Raw genomic sequence first — 14,565 nt, 5'->3', positions numbered from 1 at the left:
GTGAGATCGCTCTCTTTTTCATTCTGTTATCTCATCAAGCACTTCCTTGTCTTTTTCGCTTGATCCAGCTCTCTCTCTCGCTTGAGTAAGCACAACGTCAAACTAAATATTTTCTGCTCACCTTCACTGTCCCCAATGTCCATTAAGAGAGAAGCTGGTTCACAGTGAACATACAATCTCACAAGTGCTTAATTCCTTTTATGTTAATTCAGTTGTATGTCAGCCTATAAATACACTTGTGAACAAGTAAATATCGTGAGGTTGAGGATAAAACAGTCACTGACATATGGCTGATTTCAATATGCAGTCTACACTCCCAGTTAAAGATCATAAAACCCATAATATAGTGAGAATGATTAAAGAACAGTCATATTTTATTAAAGAGCGGGGTAATTTACCATCTCAGCACTGCATTGGATATGACATATTCTACTGCTGCAAAGACCAACAGAGTGGCTTCTTACAGTATTTATACCTGATCTCTAAAGGGGCCATATCTTGCTAAAATTAAATTTTCTTTGATCTTTTGAAATAAAAGACACTGATATTGATTAGTAAGTATACATTCTGTAAGTGTCAAGTTTCAGAACTGTAACAACTTATACTATTCTTCTATTATTACTGAAAATCTCCCCCTTTTGATTGTTTTTGAAAGAAGTCTCTTGAGAATGCTCACCAAGGCTGCATTTATTTGATCAAAAATAGAGTAAAAACAGTAATATTCTGAAATATTATTAAAATAACATTAAATAACTCTTTACTATTTTAATATGTTTGAAAATGTGAATTATTCCTGTGATGGCAAAGCTGAATTTTTAGCAGTCATTTCTTCAGTTTTCAGAGTCAAGAAACATTTATTATTATTATCAATGATGAAAACCATAATTTGTTTCCAGGATTTTTTGATAAAAGTTCCAAAGAACAGCATTTATTTGAAAAATAAATTGTTTGTAACAATGTAAAAGTCTTTACTGTTACTTTGAAACAATTTATGCATTATTAATGAATAAAAGTACTAACTTTTTTGTTTAAAAAAAAAAAATCCTACTGAAAAATCCCACTGACCCCAAATTCTATTCAGAGTACAAACACATTGCCCATGCAAATATAGAACTTGCAAAGACTTCTTAAAAACAGGGGAAAAAAACTGTTACAGTTACACTATGTTTGTAAAACTTTGGGGAAAGAAACCTTTGAGTGGACGGCAGGGGGGGGAAATTATTTAAAAAAAATAAAGGATCTGGCTATTTAATGCACTTATAAGTTGGTAAAAGAACTATAGGAAAAGCTAGCACCTCATTACACACTATAAGAGCATGTATCATAACATAACACACTTGACAGCCCCAAAAAGTAGCATTGCCACGGAGTAGCAATTGCCATGGCAATCATCTTAATGGCACACTCAACAGCCAACACTAACAGAGCCATGACAACAGAAGAAAGCAAGTTTCAGCAGCAGAAGAGTCAAAGCTGTTGCATATAAGTAATCGGAGCGCAGAATTATTGATTTCACCTTCAAAAGGGGGTATTATCTCGTCTACAGCGTCAATTCCATTGACTGACAGAGTGGAGTTAGAAAAGGACTGCTCACCTGATGGGCATCTAGATCGATGATGGTGGCCCTGGCAACTCCCTCCACCCTCTCAAAGAGAAACTGCAGAGGGAAACACACAAGGGAGGAAGTTAGGTTGTGCCTGACAGAGGAACAAATTGCAAAGGGGTTTGTGGATCTCATGACATAGCAACAGTCTAAAAGTGGAATGAATGTAAAAAAATAGGAAATCAATGAATGAGTTTCAGTAAAAAGATGGTACATAGATACCAGACATGGATTCGGACCCATGAGTCTGTGCAGGATTTTTTAATGAAAGGATAAACTCCAAGGCTGGGAGATGCTACATGCATTTCTAAAGTAATAAGATTTAATGACATGTTTATGTAAGTAATCCTCTTAGCTCTATTCCACTCTGAAAAATAATGTGTTGAGTTATGTTAACAGTTTTGAGTTATGGCAACTTTGAGGGAATTTATGTTCAACCAACAAGCTACATTGAGTTAGAGGAACTTAATAATTTGTAGCATAAACACAAATTTTTAAGTTGATTACTCAAAAAAAATAAGTCGTTCCAACTACCATACTTGTAGCCCTGGAACCAATTAATCTTATCTATTTCATTTCAAATACACAGCTATTATAGCACATGCTTACATAACTTAACATGTATATTTAATGAACAAGTAAGGTATTACTTGTCACTGGAATTAGCGCGGGTCATTGCTTATAGAGTCAATGTAGTGTTTAACTTCATGTATCTACTCTTCAGCACAATGGTAACCACAAAAACTTCAGCATTACAGAAACTCGTTAAAATGTCAAACATAACAGCATTAAACACTAACAGGTCTTTCCCTTCACTAAAAACAAATAAATTAACACTTAATTTTTTTCTCCTTATGCAGTCCTATGCAAAGCATGCTGGGAACTAGAAATCCACTACCTAATTTCATTAAGTTACTACAATCAAATTTTAAGCCAATTAACGCAGAAATTTGAGTTTAAATTACAGACAATATTAAGTTGATGTAATGATCAACATTATTATGTCAACAGAACTCTACAAAATAATGTTTGCAACTTAAAAGTTTTAATTAAAACAATATATTAGAATTTTAAACTTGCAACCATGCATTTATTTAAGTTGTGGTAACAGGTCCCCTGAAATATTTCTTAGAGTAAAACTTCATTACTTTTTAAAATGACCAAACAGCAACTATACTGAAGATGATAGTAAATCCACTACTGAAAAGTGCTAAATTCCAATGTAAAAATTTTATAACAACAGCAGGTGCTTAAATAAGTGTTTTAAATTTACAGTTGTAAAAAATCAAATATTTGATCATTTGGATATAATATGTTTTTAGTGTAATATAAAAACAATTGGCAGACTATATGCTTTTAAAAAATATTTTCAAAATATTCACTTATTTTAATTGTTTGATTTCATTTTAAAATTAAATAATAAAACTATATACATTTTAAGTGAATTTTGAATAATAATTTTTAATAAAAAGAACTGAGTAAAATAACTATTCATTCAACTTCAGCATTATTATTTATTGGCATTGCTCATTGGAAAAAAAATTCTGTCAGCAACTAGTCAAGATACTGAGAATGTTTCATATTATACATTAGCAATCTCTAGTATTTTCGTGCAAACACCTGGATTGCGAGTGTGATGTCAGCATAGGCACAAAAACCTCCGCCTTTGTCACTAGAGCAGTGGTGGAAGCCTCCTCCTGCAAGAGAAGCAGAAAAGGGTCTTTAAATTCAGTGAATGGTGTATAAAAATGGCGCCTGTTTTCGAGTACAGAAGATTTCCATTTGAATGTTCCCTCAAAATGTGGATGATTGAGAAACTACCTTTTAATTAGGATCACATTTATACATTCAGGCAACAGATCCGATTTGTCCTTCCATGACCCGCCACATTTAGCCTCATTAAACGACTCTGCACTCCGGAAGCTCCTCTACGAGAGCGGGCCGGTTGCCGATTAGCATTTATTGCTTATTCACACGACCCCGCTTGCTGATTCACACCTTTCAATTACTGTGCAACACCCTTCGAGGAACAACGCGCGCATTTAAATGAACAGTCGCCCGTTGTCTATTAATGTTTAGCAATGCAAAGGCAAAGAGCAGCTCTGTTTCTCAACAGCATGAGGGAAATGGCTGAGCTAGCAGGAGCTACGCTTTCCCACCCACTTTCTTCAGAAACGAGGATGAGAATAGAATAGTGAATACATCAATACATAGCCATAATTGGGGGATTTTTGAATAAAGTTACCAAAAAGGACAACCCTGTTACATCTTGATATTAAAGAGATGTTCACTTTTAACTAATTTCTTTAAACCAGGGGTTTTCAAACACATATTACCAGTCCAGGAACAATGGTACACAACATGACTATTATTATTAATATTATTATTATATGTAATTATTACATTTTTAATTTGGAATTTTTTTTTTTTTTTTTTTAATTATTTAGTATTGTTATTTTTTTCCATGTTTCATTTATTATTTCTTATCTATATGCAATTTTAATAAATATAAAATATATGTAAAATAGGACATTGTAACTTAGACAGTCCTTAAAGGATTAGTTCACTTCTGAATGAAAATTTCTTAATAATTTACTCACCCCCATGTCATCTAAGATGTTCGTATCTCTCTCTTGAGTCAAAAAGAAATTCAGCTTCAAAGCGCTCTACACTATCCCAGACGAGGAATAAGGGTCTTCTCTAGTGTATCGATTGGTCATTTTCTAAATAAAATAAAAATTTATATACATTTTAACCACAAACGGTCATCTTGCAGTAGCTCTGCGATCCACCACACATGATGTAATCACATTACAAAGGTCATGCGTGACAAAGGCAGAAGTACTGATCCAGTGTCTACAAAGCGAACGTGCAAAGATTAACGTCCTTTACAAAAAAAGGTAAAACGTATGATTTTGAAGTTGGAGGAGAAAATGAGACCGAAAAACCTACCGGCCTACCGAAAAACTTCTACCTACATCACGTGTGACCTTTCTAACGTAATGCGTGGCGGATCGCAGAGCAGTGCAAGATGAGCATTTGTGGTTAAAAAGTATATACATTTTTATTTTTTTTAGAAAATGACCGATCATTACGCTAGATAAGACCCTTATTCCTCGTCTGAGATCGTGTAGAGCCCTTTGAAGCTGCACTGAAACTGCAATTTGGACCTTCAACCCGGTGAACCCCACTGAAGTCCACTATATGGAGACACTATATGTTTTCCTCAAAAACCTTAATTTCTTTTCGACTGAAGAAAGAAAGACATGAACATCTTTGATGACATGGGGTGAATAAATTATTAGGAAATGAACTAATCCTTTAAGCTTGCACTCAAAGAGATGCATAAGTGACAAAATTTGAGGGAATTTGTTGTGACTAGGCGATATTAGTATGTTTGAGAATCACTATGTTAAATGATCAACAGTATGTCTGAGATGGAATCAAATATGCAGGGAGCACAGCAAATCCATAAGCTACAGTAAGATGCACTTATTCTCACTTCAAGTGATGATTAGGAGCATTAGAAAGAGAACTCACCCACATTTATTGCCCATCCTCGATCCATTGCCAGCTTTCCAGCCTAGGTAAGAAAAAAAAAAGAGAGAGAGAGAGAGAGAACACTTTACTTTCATGGTCTCATTTTCCAGCTAGCATTTTTCCCCTTTCCAGTCATCAATAAATTAACAGAAAAACAGAAATCTGCTCATGTGCCAGATAAATCAAAAGCAGAATAACTTGGCGCTAAAGCTGAGGGAGGATACATTATCTGAAATTCTTTCATCTCTGATTACAAATCCTTTCAACTTCACACAGAAGTTCTGTGTATATATAGTCTACTAATGGCTTAAGAGCAGTTTAGTGTAGCTTTTTACAAAGCCTGCATATTTCGAATATTTAAACATACTCATTTGAGACATTTATTTCCGTTGTTAATGGTTTCCTCATATATTCTTTCCCTTATTCACTTATCTGTCTTCTTTCTTAGTTTTACTTTATTTCTGTTATTATCTCACATTAACATAGGAAAAATCCAATCTATAATACACATTTAATGACAGTGGAATAACAGGAAATGGTTTTAAAATGGCGTTTCCATCTCAGCAAGTGTTATCCATTTGTCTATCACAGATACCATCTTCCAAGAGTGGTGCATTCCAATGAGGTTTGCAATAAAAAGAAAACTTGATGCTGCTTTGTTGAAATAATAATCAGTCTTTCAAAATGAGACCAGATCGCGTTTTCTTTTATCATTTCTTCTTGTCACAAATAATCTAATTGCCTCCATGAGCCTTTGAAAGATCTGAGTACTTGGTAGAGGACTTAGTATCTGCAGTGGCATCAAGAGTGGTATTGCCTCTATTAGTTTATTTTGAGGGGCATTTTCCATAAATGGTTTTTAATTTCTTTTTCCAGATATATATATACAAACTACCATTTAAAAGTTTGGGGTTGGTAAAGTGTTTTTATGCTCACCAAGGTTGCATTTATTTAATAAAAAATATAATAAAAACAGTAATACTGTGCAATATGATTACAATTATTGCTGCTCGATATTTTTGTGGAAACCATACACCCTTTGTATTGATGAAATGATGATTCTTAAATGATTGTTTAATTTGCATTAATTACTAGAAGTATTAATTTCTTACAAAAAAATAATTAATTAATTCAATCTTACTGACCACAAATATTTTATATATTTTAACAGAACATATAAAATGCAATGACAAACAATACACAAACTTAAATCACTGTAAGGAAAGCTATTTCAATTTGATGTGACAGAAATTCTTAAACTTTTCTTGGTGGGACCTTTTTAAAAACATCCATTTTTTTTTCTTTACGAAACAAGCAATTAAATGTAAAATAGCAGAAACTATGTGATATTATTTCTGATTGGTGTTGCCTGTCTATTACAGACACACCCTGAGATAATGACTAATGATAATTTTAGACAAGTTTAACTGCATCCAGAATTGATATACAACCAATACACTCATGATACTCTCCTCTGAGTGTATTTAAAGCTACTTTCAGTCACTCGTGAAGTAGAAAGCCAAACTAAGAAGAGAGCTACACGCTACACACACACACACACACACACACACACACAGTGCTCTTGAGCTCAATCCCCTGGCTGCAGCCAGTGCATGGCTTTGCATAAGGAGAAGGTTATCAGTGAGCCTGGAGCCCTGAGCTGTTCCTGGGAGGCACAGCTAAGCTCAACTCAGCTCTATCTTTCCTTTTTAACTTTCTCTTGCTCTCCTTCTCTTTGGGGTTTCCACTGATAGGAGATCCATCAGTAAAACTGCATCAAAAGTTTGAGTCTGCAATCATTTCAATCAATTCAAGGACCAGAGTGCATATAAATTTACTCATGATTAATATTTTATTCAAATCAACCAGTGCTCTCAATGAAACAGAAAACACAGCATGGGAAAAATCTATACAAGCCTCAATAAAAGATGGATTTTTGTGCCAGTGGATCAGCTACTATATATACATATACATACTGTATACACAAATACACATCCGGATAAAAGTTTGGAATAATTACAGGGTTTTTTATGTTTTTTTCACCAAGACCACATTTAGTTGAACAAAACACAGTAAAAACAGTAATACTGTGAAATATTATTGCAATTTAAACTTTTTTCTATTTTAATAAATTCAAATGTCATTCAGGTGAACAGTATGTGTGTGTGTGTATTATATATATATATATATATATATATATATATATATATATATATATATAAAAATGTACTGTATATGTACACCAAAAAAGTCATTCGGTTTAACCAAAATTTTGGTTTTGCCGAATGACACTTTTGGTTATACCGAATGATGATATTTTCAAACAATGCTAACAGGCTAATATCTAGCTAGCAAAGGACAATCAAACATTTTATATTTAGTTCAAGTTTTTAAAACATTTTCCATGTTTTATAGCGGTTGTACCGAATGACCTGATGTTTCGGGACATGCGTATGAGCAAGTGAAAACATGAATTTTTCAAATAGTTAAGAGAGAGTTAGTTACTTTGCTTCATGACCATGTGGTCCTTTGCAGGTGTCTGAATGATGTCACATCCTGTCACATGTTACTGACCGCATCACTTGATCCAGAATGGTCCCTTTATATTGGTTACTCCAAATGACATCAATGAAATAAATTTTCTCTCTCATAACAAAGCAATGACTTCTACACATAATTTAATACCATTTTGCACTATGTTGATATATAATGTTATAAAATCATGCCAGAATAAAAAAAATATATCAATTTATTACATTTTAAGATATTTTAATCATAAATAAAATGGCTGTATTGGCCTTTGGACGGTTAAACCGAATGACCTTTTGACACTTCAAAATCTTTAAAATGCCTTTATATGTAGCAAAATATAATTAAAACCTTTTGGATTCAATAAAAGAGATCTAGTTGTACTACCTTACATACTTTGGATGTCAAATCTTTGTTTTTTATTATTATTAAGGCCTTTGGACATTGACCCATATATGTGTGTGTGTGTGTGTGTGTGTATATAGTGTATATGCATGTATGTATGTATTTATGTATGTATGTGTAAACTGTGGTTCAGACTTTTGGTACAAACTGACAAATCTACATGTGTTTCATTTCACATCCTAGATCCCTAAGCAGTGTATCAGTATATAGTGAACAGAAATGTGTGTACTAGCAATGCCTTTCATCATGCCTTCTAATTCATAAGATTAGAAGTCATTCATTCACACTGGCCCTGGGCCATTTTTATTTTTGAGCCCTGATATGTGGCACACCAAATGTATCCTCTTCAGATTCAATGCTATTTTTAGTCAAACTACCTAAATGACATCACGACCGCTCTGTGTGAAAAGCATCAATTTATATAAACATCCACCGCCACATTCTGCATCTCAAAAATCATTTTCTACATCTCGACTGCACTATTTGTAACTGAAGTAGTGCTATTAAAGCTAAACAAAGTGTGCACATCTGATCTCATTCATAATCATCACATTAAGACTGATAACAAACAAATCCACAACAACAGAGCAGAGATTAATGATACGAGTCTGCCCATTATGATAATTCCTCCCAAACGCCCACAATTACACAGTGGATGTTGTCTAACCTTGAACTTCCTTGTGCACTACCTAAGACGGGGACGGCCCGCACACACTCCCATGTTTCCCGAACCAGAACTACAGCTCCATCCAGCCTGTCGACTGCTGACTGAAATGGCAGTCAATTAGCAGGCCGTGAGAAGGGCTCAATGGGAGGTATAATTATGTTCTCGGGCTGAGAGGGACGTGTGGAGCACACTCATCGCAAGTTCGTCTGCCGCGCAGTGCGGTCTGTCAGAGCGCAGATGCACTGTGGAGAACACCTGGCATACTGCAAAGTAATTTACTGCAGTCTTTTACATTGCTGGAATAACAGGGGGGTATAGAAAGTCGCACTAGGGAAGGACGTCCTCAAGATGGTACTGCTGGTAGAAGATTGACAATGACGTGCCTTAAAGGAATATCCTGGGTTCAGCTCAATCAACAGCATTTATATCAGCTGTTAATTTCCACTTGTCCATCCTTTTCTCTAAGAAAGCAAAAATCAGGGTTACAGTGAGGCACTTAAATCACAATAGAAGTGATTGGGGCCAATCTGTAAACAATAAAATACTGTTTTAATGGTAACACTTTATAATAAGGTTTCATTAGTTAACATAAACTAAGAATGAACAGTACAGCATTTATTAATCTTAGTTAAAGGATTAGTTCACTTTCAAATTAAAATTACCCCAAGCTTTACTCACCCTCAAGTCATCCTAGGTGTATATGACTTTCTTCTTTCTGATGAACACAATCGGAGATATATTAATAAATATCCTGACGCATCCGAGCTTTATAGTGGCAGTGAATGGGATCAACAAGTATGAGCTGAAGAAAGTGCTTCCATCCACATCCATCCATCATAAACGTACTTCACACGGCCCCGGGGGGTTAATAATGTCCTTCTGAAGCGAAGCGAAGCATTTATGTAAAAAAAAAAAAACATTTAAAAAAAAATACCCATATTTAACAAGTACAATATCTAGCTCCCGCCACACCACCTTCCGTATTCAACTTACAAAGAAAGTGTAAAACTCTCGCAGTTCAAAAAGCTTGCGCTACATCCTACGCCTTCCCTATTCAACTTACGGAAAAAGCTTAACTGACATGACGCTAGTTTACACTTTCTTCGTAAGTTGAATACGTAAGGCGGTCTGGCAGAAGCTAGATATTTTACTTCATAACTTGTTAAATATGGATATATTTTTTACACAAACACATTGCTTCACTTCAGAAGGACTTTATACTTTTTACTGTAAACTGTTACCATTTTAATAGTACAGGCAGAAGATGTAACCAATGTGTTAACATGATTTTAGTGTGAAAAAAATTGCTTGCTAAGTTACATTAAAAATGACTCCATTGCCATGACAATGCAACACCCTAAAACAACTGTAAAAATTATGATTTAAACAACTTTAGAGCTCAAATAATACACAAATTAAAAAAAAGAATAATATTAAGCGCTTATTTAAAATTATAAACTTCACATTTGCTTTAAATCCTCAAAAAATGGCGTCCTCGTTTATTTAAGTGCCTCTCTGTAACCTCAATTTTCACTTTTTTAAAGAAAAGGAGTGATGAGTGACAAATTTTGGGGGTAATTAGCATTATACAACAAATGTTTCAATTGTTTTGTAGATAATGTCATTGAATATATTTTTGCTGTGTTCTCATTTCCTTTACACAGTCTCTATTTCTTCAACAATTTTTGATTCTATTCAAATCAACAGTAAATCATTTTGCGAAGCAACTGTTTCAGTCGATTTGAAGACTGGCCCTGCCATTACCCAAACATTGTGGCACTTTTTACGGGCAAGCGCCACTCACATGTTCCTGAGAAAAATATTACTTTTATTATAGATAAATACTGTGATACACTTTCTTGTTTTGTTTTGTCTTGGTAGAGAAACCAAATGGCCTTGGAAGTGAGAGAAATTCTCAGTTGTGTTCTCATTGTGTACTTATTGCTTAAATTTGAGCAAATAAAATATTTAAATACAACTACTTAAACATCAGAAAGCCTTTCCTACAGAGAAAACTGTCATGGGCTCAAGTGCACAAACATCCAAGCTGGTTATTAAGATCCAAAACAGAAACTTCCTCTGAGAAATAAAACACTGAAAACTCATTAGGAATTAAAGTAGTACTCTCAGCCTTTATTTTCTTCTGCTTAACTCCCAAGCAGAAAAGCAGCAAGTAATATGTCTGTTTCTATGATAGCTTCAAAAGAGGCTGTTAATGCGGTTGTTTTACCTGTGAGAAATTTCTCTGAGCGTTTCTATCACAGATGTTCAGAGCCTTTCCTACCGGCTGTTCCTCCCCAGGTTATTTCAACTTGTGCCAATGAGAGGCCCAAACTAGGCCCTCACAAACAACTTTCTGTCACCAAATGTTCCTATTTCCAAGTAAAACTTTGAACAATACTCCATGGAGCTGGAGCAAGATTATGACTCACTGTATTACATTCTCCGAGCAGTATAACACCTGCCGTTGTACAAACCCTCCAGAAAACAATCCAAAAGCAATATGTACAGCATTTCTTTTAGAATTTCTTTGTGCTTCTCGCTTGCACAGCATTAGGAATAAGACCCTGTTACATCTTGTAGAATCTTAAAGGGTTAGTTCACCCAAAAATGAAAATAATGTCATTTATTACTCACCCTCATGTCGTTCCACACCCGTAAGACCTTCGCTAATCTTCGGAACGCAAATTAAGATATTTTTGTTGAAATCCGATGGCTCAGTGAGGCCTGCATAGCCAGCAATGACATTTCCTCTCTCAAGATCCATTAATGTACTAAAAACATATTTAAATCAGTTTATGTGAGTACAGTGGTTTAATATTAATATTATAAAGCCACGAGAATATTTTTGGTGCGCCAAAAAAACAAAATAACGACTTATATAGTGATGACCGATTTCAAAACACTGCTTCATGAAGCTTCGGAGCGCCAAAGTCATGTGATTTCAGCAGTTTGGCGGTTTGACATGCGATCCGAATCATGATTCGACACACTGATTCATAACGCTCCGAAGCTTCATGAAGCAGTGTTTTGAAATCGGCCATCACTATATAAGTCGTTATTTTGTTTTTTTTTGGCGTACCAAAAATATTCTTGTCACTTTATAATATTAATATTGAACCACTGTACACTCATTTAAATATGTTTTTAGTACATTAATGGATCTTGAGAGAGGAAATGTCATTGCTGGCTATGGAGGCCTCACTGAGCCATCGGATTTCAACAAAAATATCTTAATTTGTGTCTAGAAGATGAACGAAGGTCTTACAGGTGTGGAGCGGCATGAGGGTGAATAATAAATTACATTATTTTCATTTTTGGGTGAACTAACCCTTTAAGACCTTCTGGATCACATGAGATACTACTGGATAAACTGAAGGATTTTCTTTTGCCTTTTTATTTGATTTGTAGCGATGTGTAATATATCATTCCCTCATTTGTATTGCATTGTTAAAACGTCTTGCTGCTGGACAATAAAAGGAAATCACTTGGGCAGCTATAAAACTTTAAAACTCTGAAAGATTTGTTTAATTCCTTTTGATGTCCTAAAGGGGAATTTTATCCTTTTGCTGATCATTATAGTCCCACTGATCTGTGTTCTATTAAAGCAGAAAAAGCACCTCCTTTTTTCAAGCACCTTCTTCCCAAATTCACTAAACGAAAAAATAATCTAATTTCGATAAAAAAAACATCTAATAAACATTTGCAAGCTACAATATTGTGCAGGATATTTTCATTCCCCGCCCCACCCCACTGTATTGACTGTGTCCAAAGCACCTGCCTATGACCGCAGGATGTACAAGAGGTTTCTGTTAAACTATGTGTTCCAAAACATATCATTTTTGCTTTATATTACTGTGTGTTGCGAAGCTATAAGAAAATTGCCATCAGAATCCTTCAGGATTTATTTTTATGAGAGAATGGAATACTGTACACTTTCCTTGAGGATTTTTTTTACCTCTTGTTTTTTGACCAAAAGAAATACAGTATTTGCTATGAATCTGACAGAAAAAGTGTGACTGTTTGAACAAATGAGTTAATTACCCAAATCTCCTGAGTGTTTGACAAGAGACATAACAGTGCAGAATTATGATATGAAACTGTTCAATAAATCTGAATCCACATGACGTTCCACTGTGCAAAGCTAAAGAGTTTAGTATGAACATAAATTCCCTATCTTATGTTTTAATCTCCACACTTATATTTCTGAGTGAAATGTATATTTGAAACCTACCATGATGGTTCCTCCCGTTTGCGTTCGCAAAGGTTTCAGAACTTTGCGCTGCACCAGGAAGTTGGGCAGGAACAGGAGAGGTGGGATTTCTGTGATGGTGGCAACTACCAGAGACCACTGAGTAGAAGAAATCACATGCACATTAAGTAAACTATCCTGATACCAGAGTCTAAATTATAATTACAATGACTTCTAAATTATAATGAAAATATTGTGACATAATTCTTCTCGGATATTGTGACAAAAAAAAAAAAAAAAAAAATTATCCCAGAAATATCAGAAATCAAAACAGAAAGCAATTTCAAAGAGGGGCTGGTGGTGGATTGTACAGTAAATCAGGTTTCAAATCTAGCTTCTGGGAGTGGAATATATATGATATCGGTGGTAATTTAGTGGAAATGCAAACTGGTGGCAAAATGTTAAAGCAGGATATATAGGCTGTACTAATGCATATTACAAAGTGAAAAAGTGTGAAGCAAGTACAAAAGATTTGGTCACAGTAGAACTCAGATACCTCTCTGGAGCCCTCCAAGATAGCGTTCTGCATGCATTAAGGGAAAGAGAGAATACATACACAGAGCCGATTTAAAGGGTGACCAAGTAGTTGTACGATAAGCCTTCATAAGTGAGCAGAGAGCAGCGGGATTCAGCTACATTAAGTGACCACTGAAGCAACACATGCATCAACAAATATAGATTCATACATACGTCCATTCAGGGGAATCGAGGCCTATGAACTTTAAGGAAAGAAGCTTTACCAAAAAATGCAAATTATTTACTCACCCAGGTGTGATTCTAAATCCAAATGATGTTATTTTTCCATGAACACAAAATGAAAACTTTAAAGACGTCTTAAAATGGCGTAAAATATTACGCCATTGTTTCTTGCTGGGGATAGGTACAAATATTGATTTTACAATTAATTGTGATCTTCATTTGAACGATCTCGATTCTATGCCAGCGTTCCTGTATTGTTTTTCAGTGGCAACACACCTGCACTGAATCCACAGCCCTAAGGCAAAAGAAGTTCAATTTCATCCAAGTGTACAGTCTCCGTTGAAATTGGTATGATAAAAAATGCCATGCACTGCTTTTCATTTCTTTTCAGTTGTCCTTTTGGCCTCACACAGTGACATACAGTTCAATTGGTGTACTTTGTTTTCACAAACAAATGACTCTTCGTTCTTTTTAGTGAATCAAAACACAGCACAACCAGTGTAGTCCGATTCGCAACCACATGACTCCTTTAATTTGATTTTTTTTTTTTGTGAATTCAAGCATACAACGCAATCAGCCTAGATGGATTCATAACCAAATGAACCAGTTACTGCAACATTCACCATGTAATCCAATTCATGAACAAATGAGTCTTATAAACCGCCTCTTTTAAAGAATCATTAAAGGGTACTTACAAACTTTCTATACTTTTTAATTGGGTGTCTATAACTTAAGTGTTTGAGTTATAATAATTTAAAATATATATAATAATATATTTATTATATATACATGTTGTACATAACAGTTTTACACACGAAACTTAAAGTTTACTTCAGTTGGTATTCACAGAGAAGTTTTTGGCTGAGTTTA

The 14,565-nt window shown here is 34.7% G+C and overlaps 1 protein-coding gene across 5 annotated transcripts in view; it reads right to left on the bottom strand.

Moving 5' to 3' along the window:
* hdac11 (histone deacetylase 11) overlaps positions 1-14,565 on the bottom strand; it is a 73,887-nt gene that overhangs the window by 14,386 nt on the left and 44,936 nt on the right. For 3 of the 5 annotated variants that reach the window (XM_051911885.1, XM_051911886.1, XM_051911884.1), the window contains 5 exons: positions 13,493-13,519; positions 12,979-13,095; positions 5,144-5,186; positions 3,224-3,300; positions 1,595-1,657 (listed from right to left, as the gene is read on the bottom strand). In XM_051911885.1, the coding sequence (XP_051767845.1) occupies positions 1,595-1,657; positions 3,224-3,300; positions 5,144-5,186; positions 12,979-13,095; positions 13,493-13,519 (327 nt within the window). The remainder of the gene's footprint in view (positions 1-1,594; positions 1,658-3,223; positions 3,301-5,143; positions 5,187-12,978; positions 13,096-13,492; positions 13,520-14,565) is intronic. The other 2 variants (XM_051911888.1, XM_051911887.1) reach the window with 1 other exon arrangement.

Source organism: Ctenopharyngodon idella, chromosome 11 (assembly GCF_019924925.1).
Source record: "Ctenopharyngodon idella isolate HZGC_01 chromosome 11, HZGC01, whole genome shotgun sequence".
NCBI lineage: Eukaryota > Metazoa > Chordata > Actinopteri > Cypriniformes > Xenocyprididae > Ctenopharyngodon > Ctenopharyngodon idella.
Note: the sequence above shows the minus strand (reverse complement) of the source record. Positions and strands in the feature narration are given on the sequence as shown.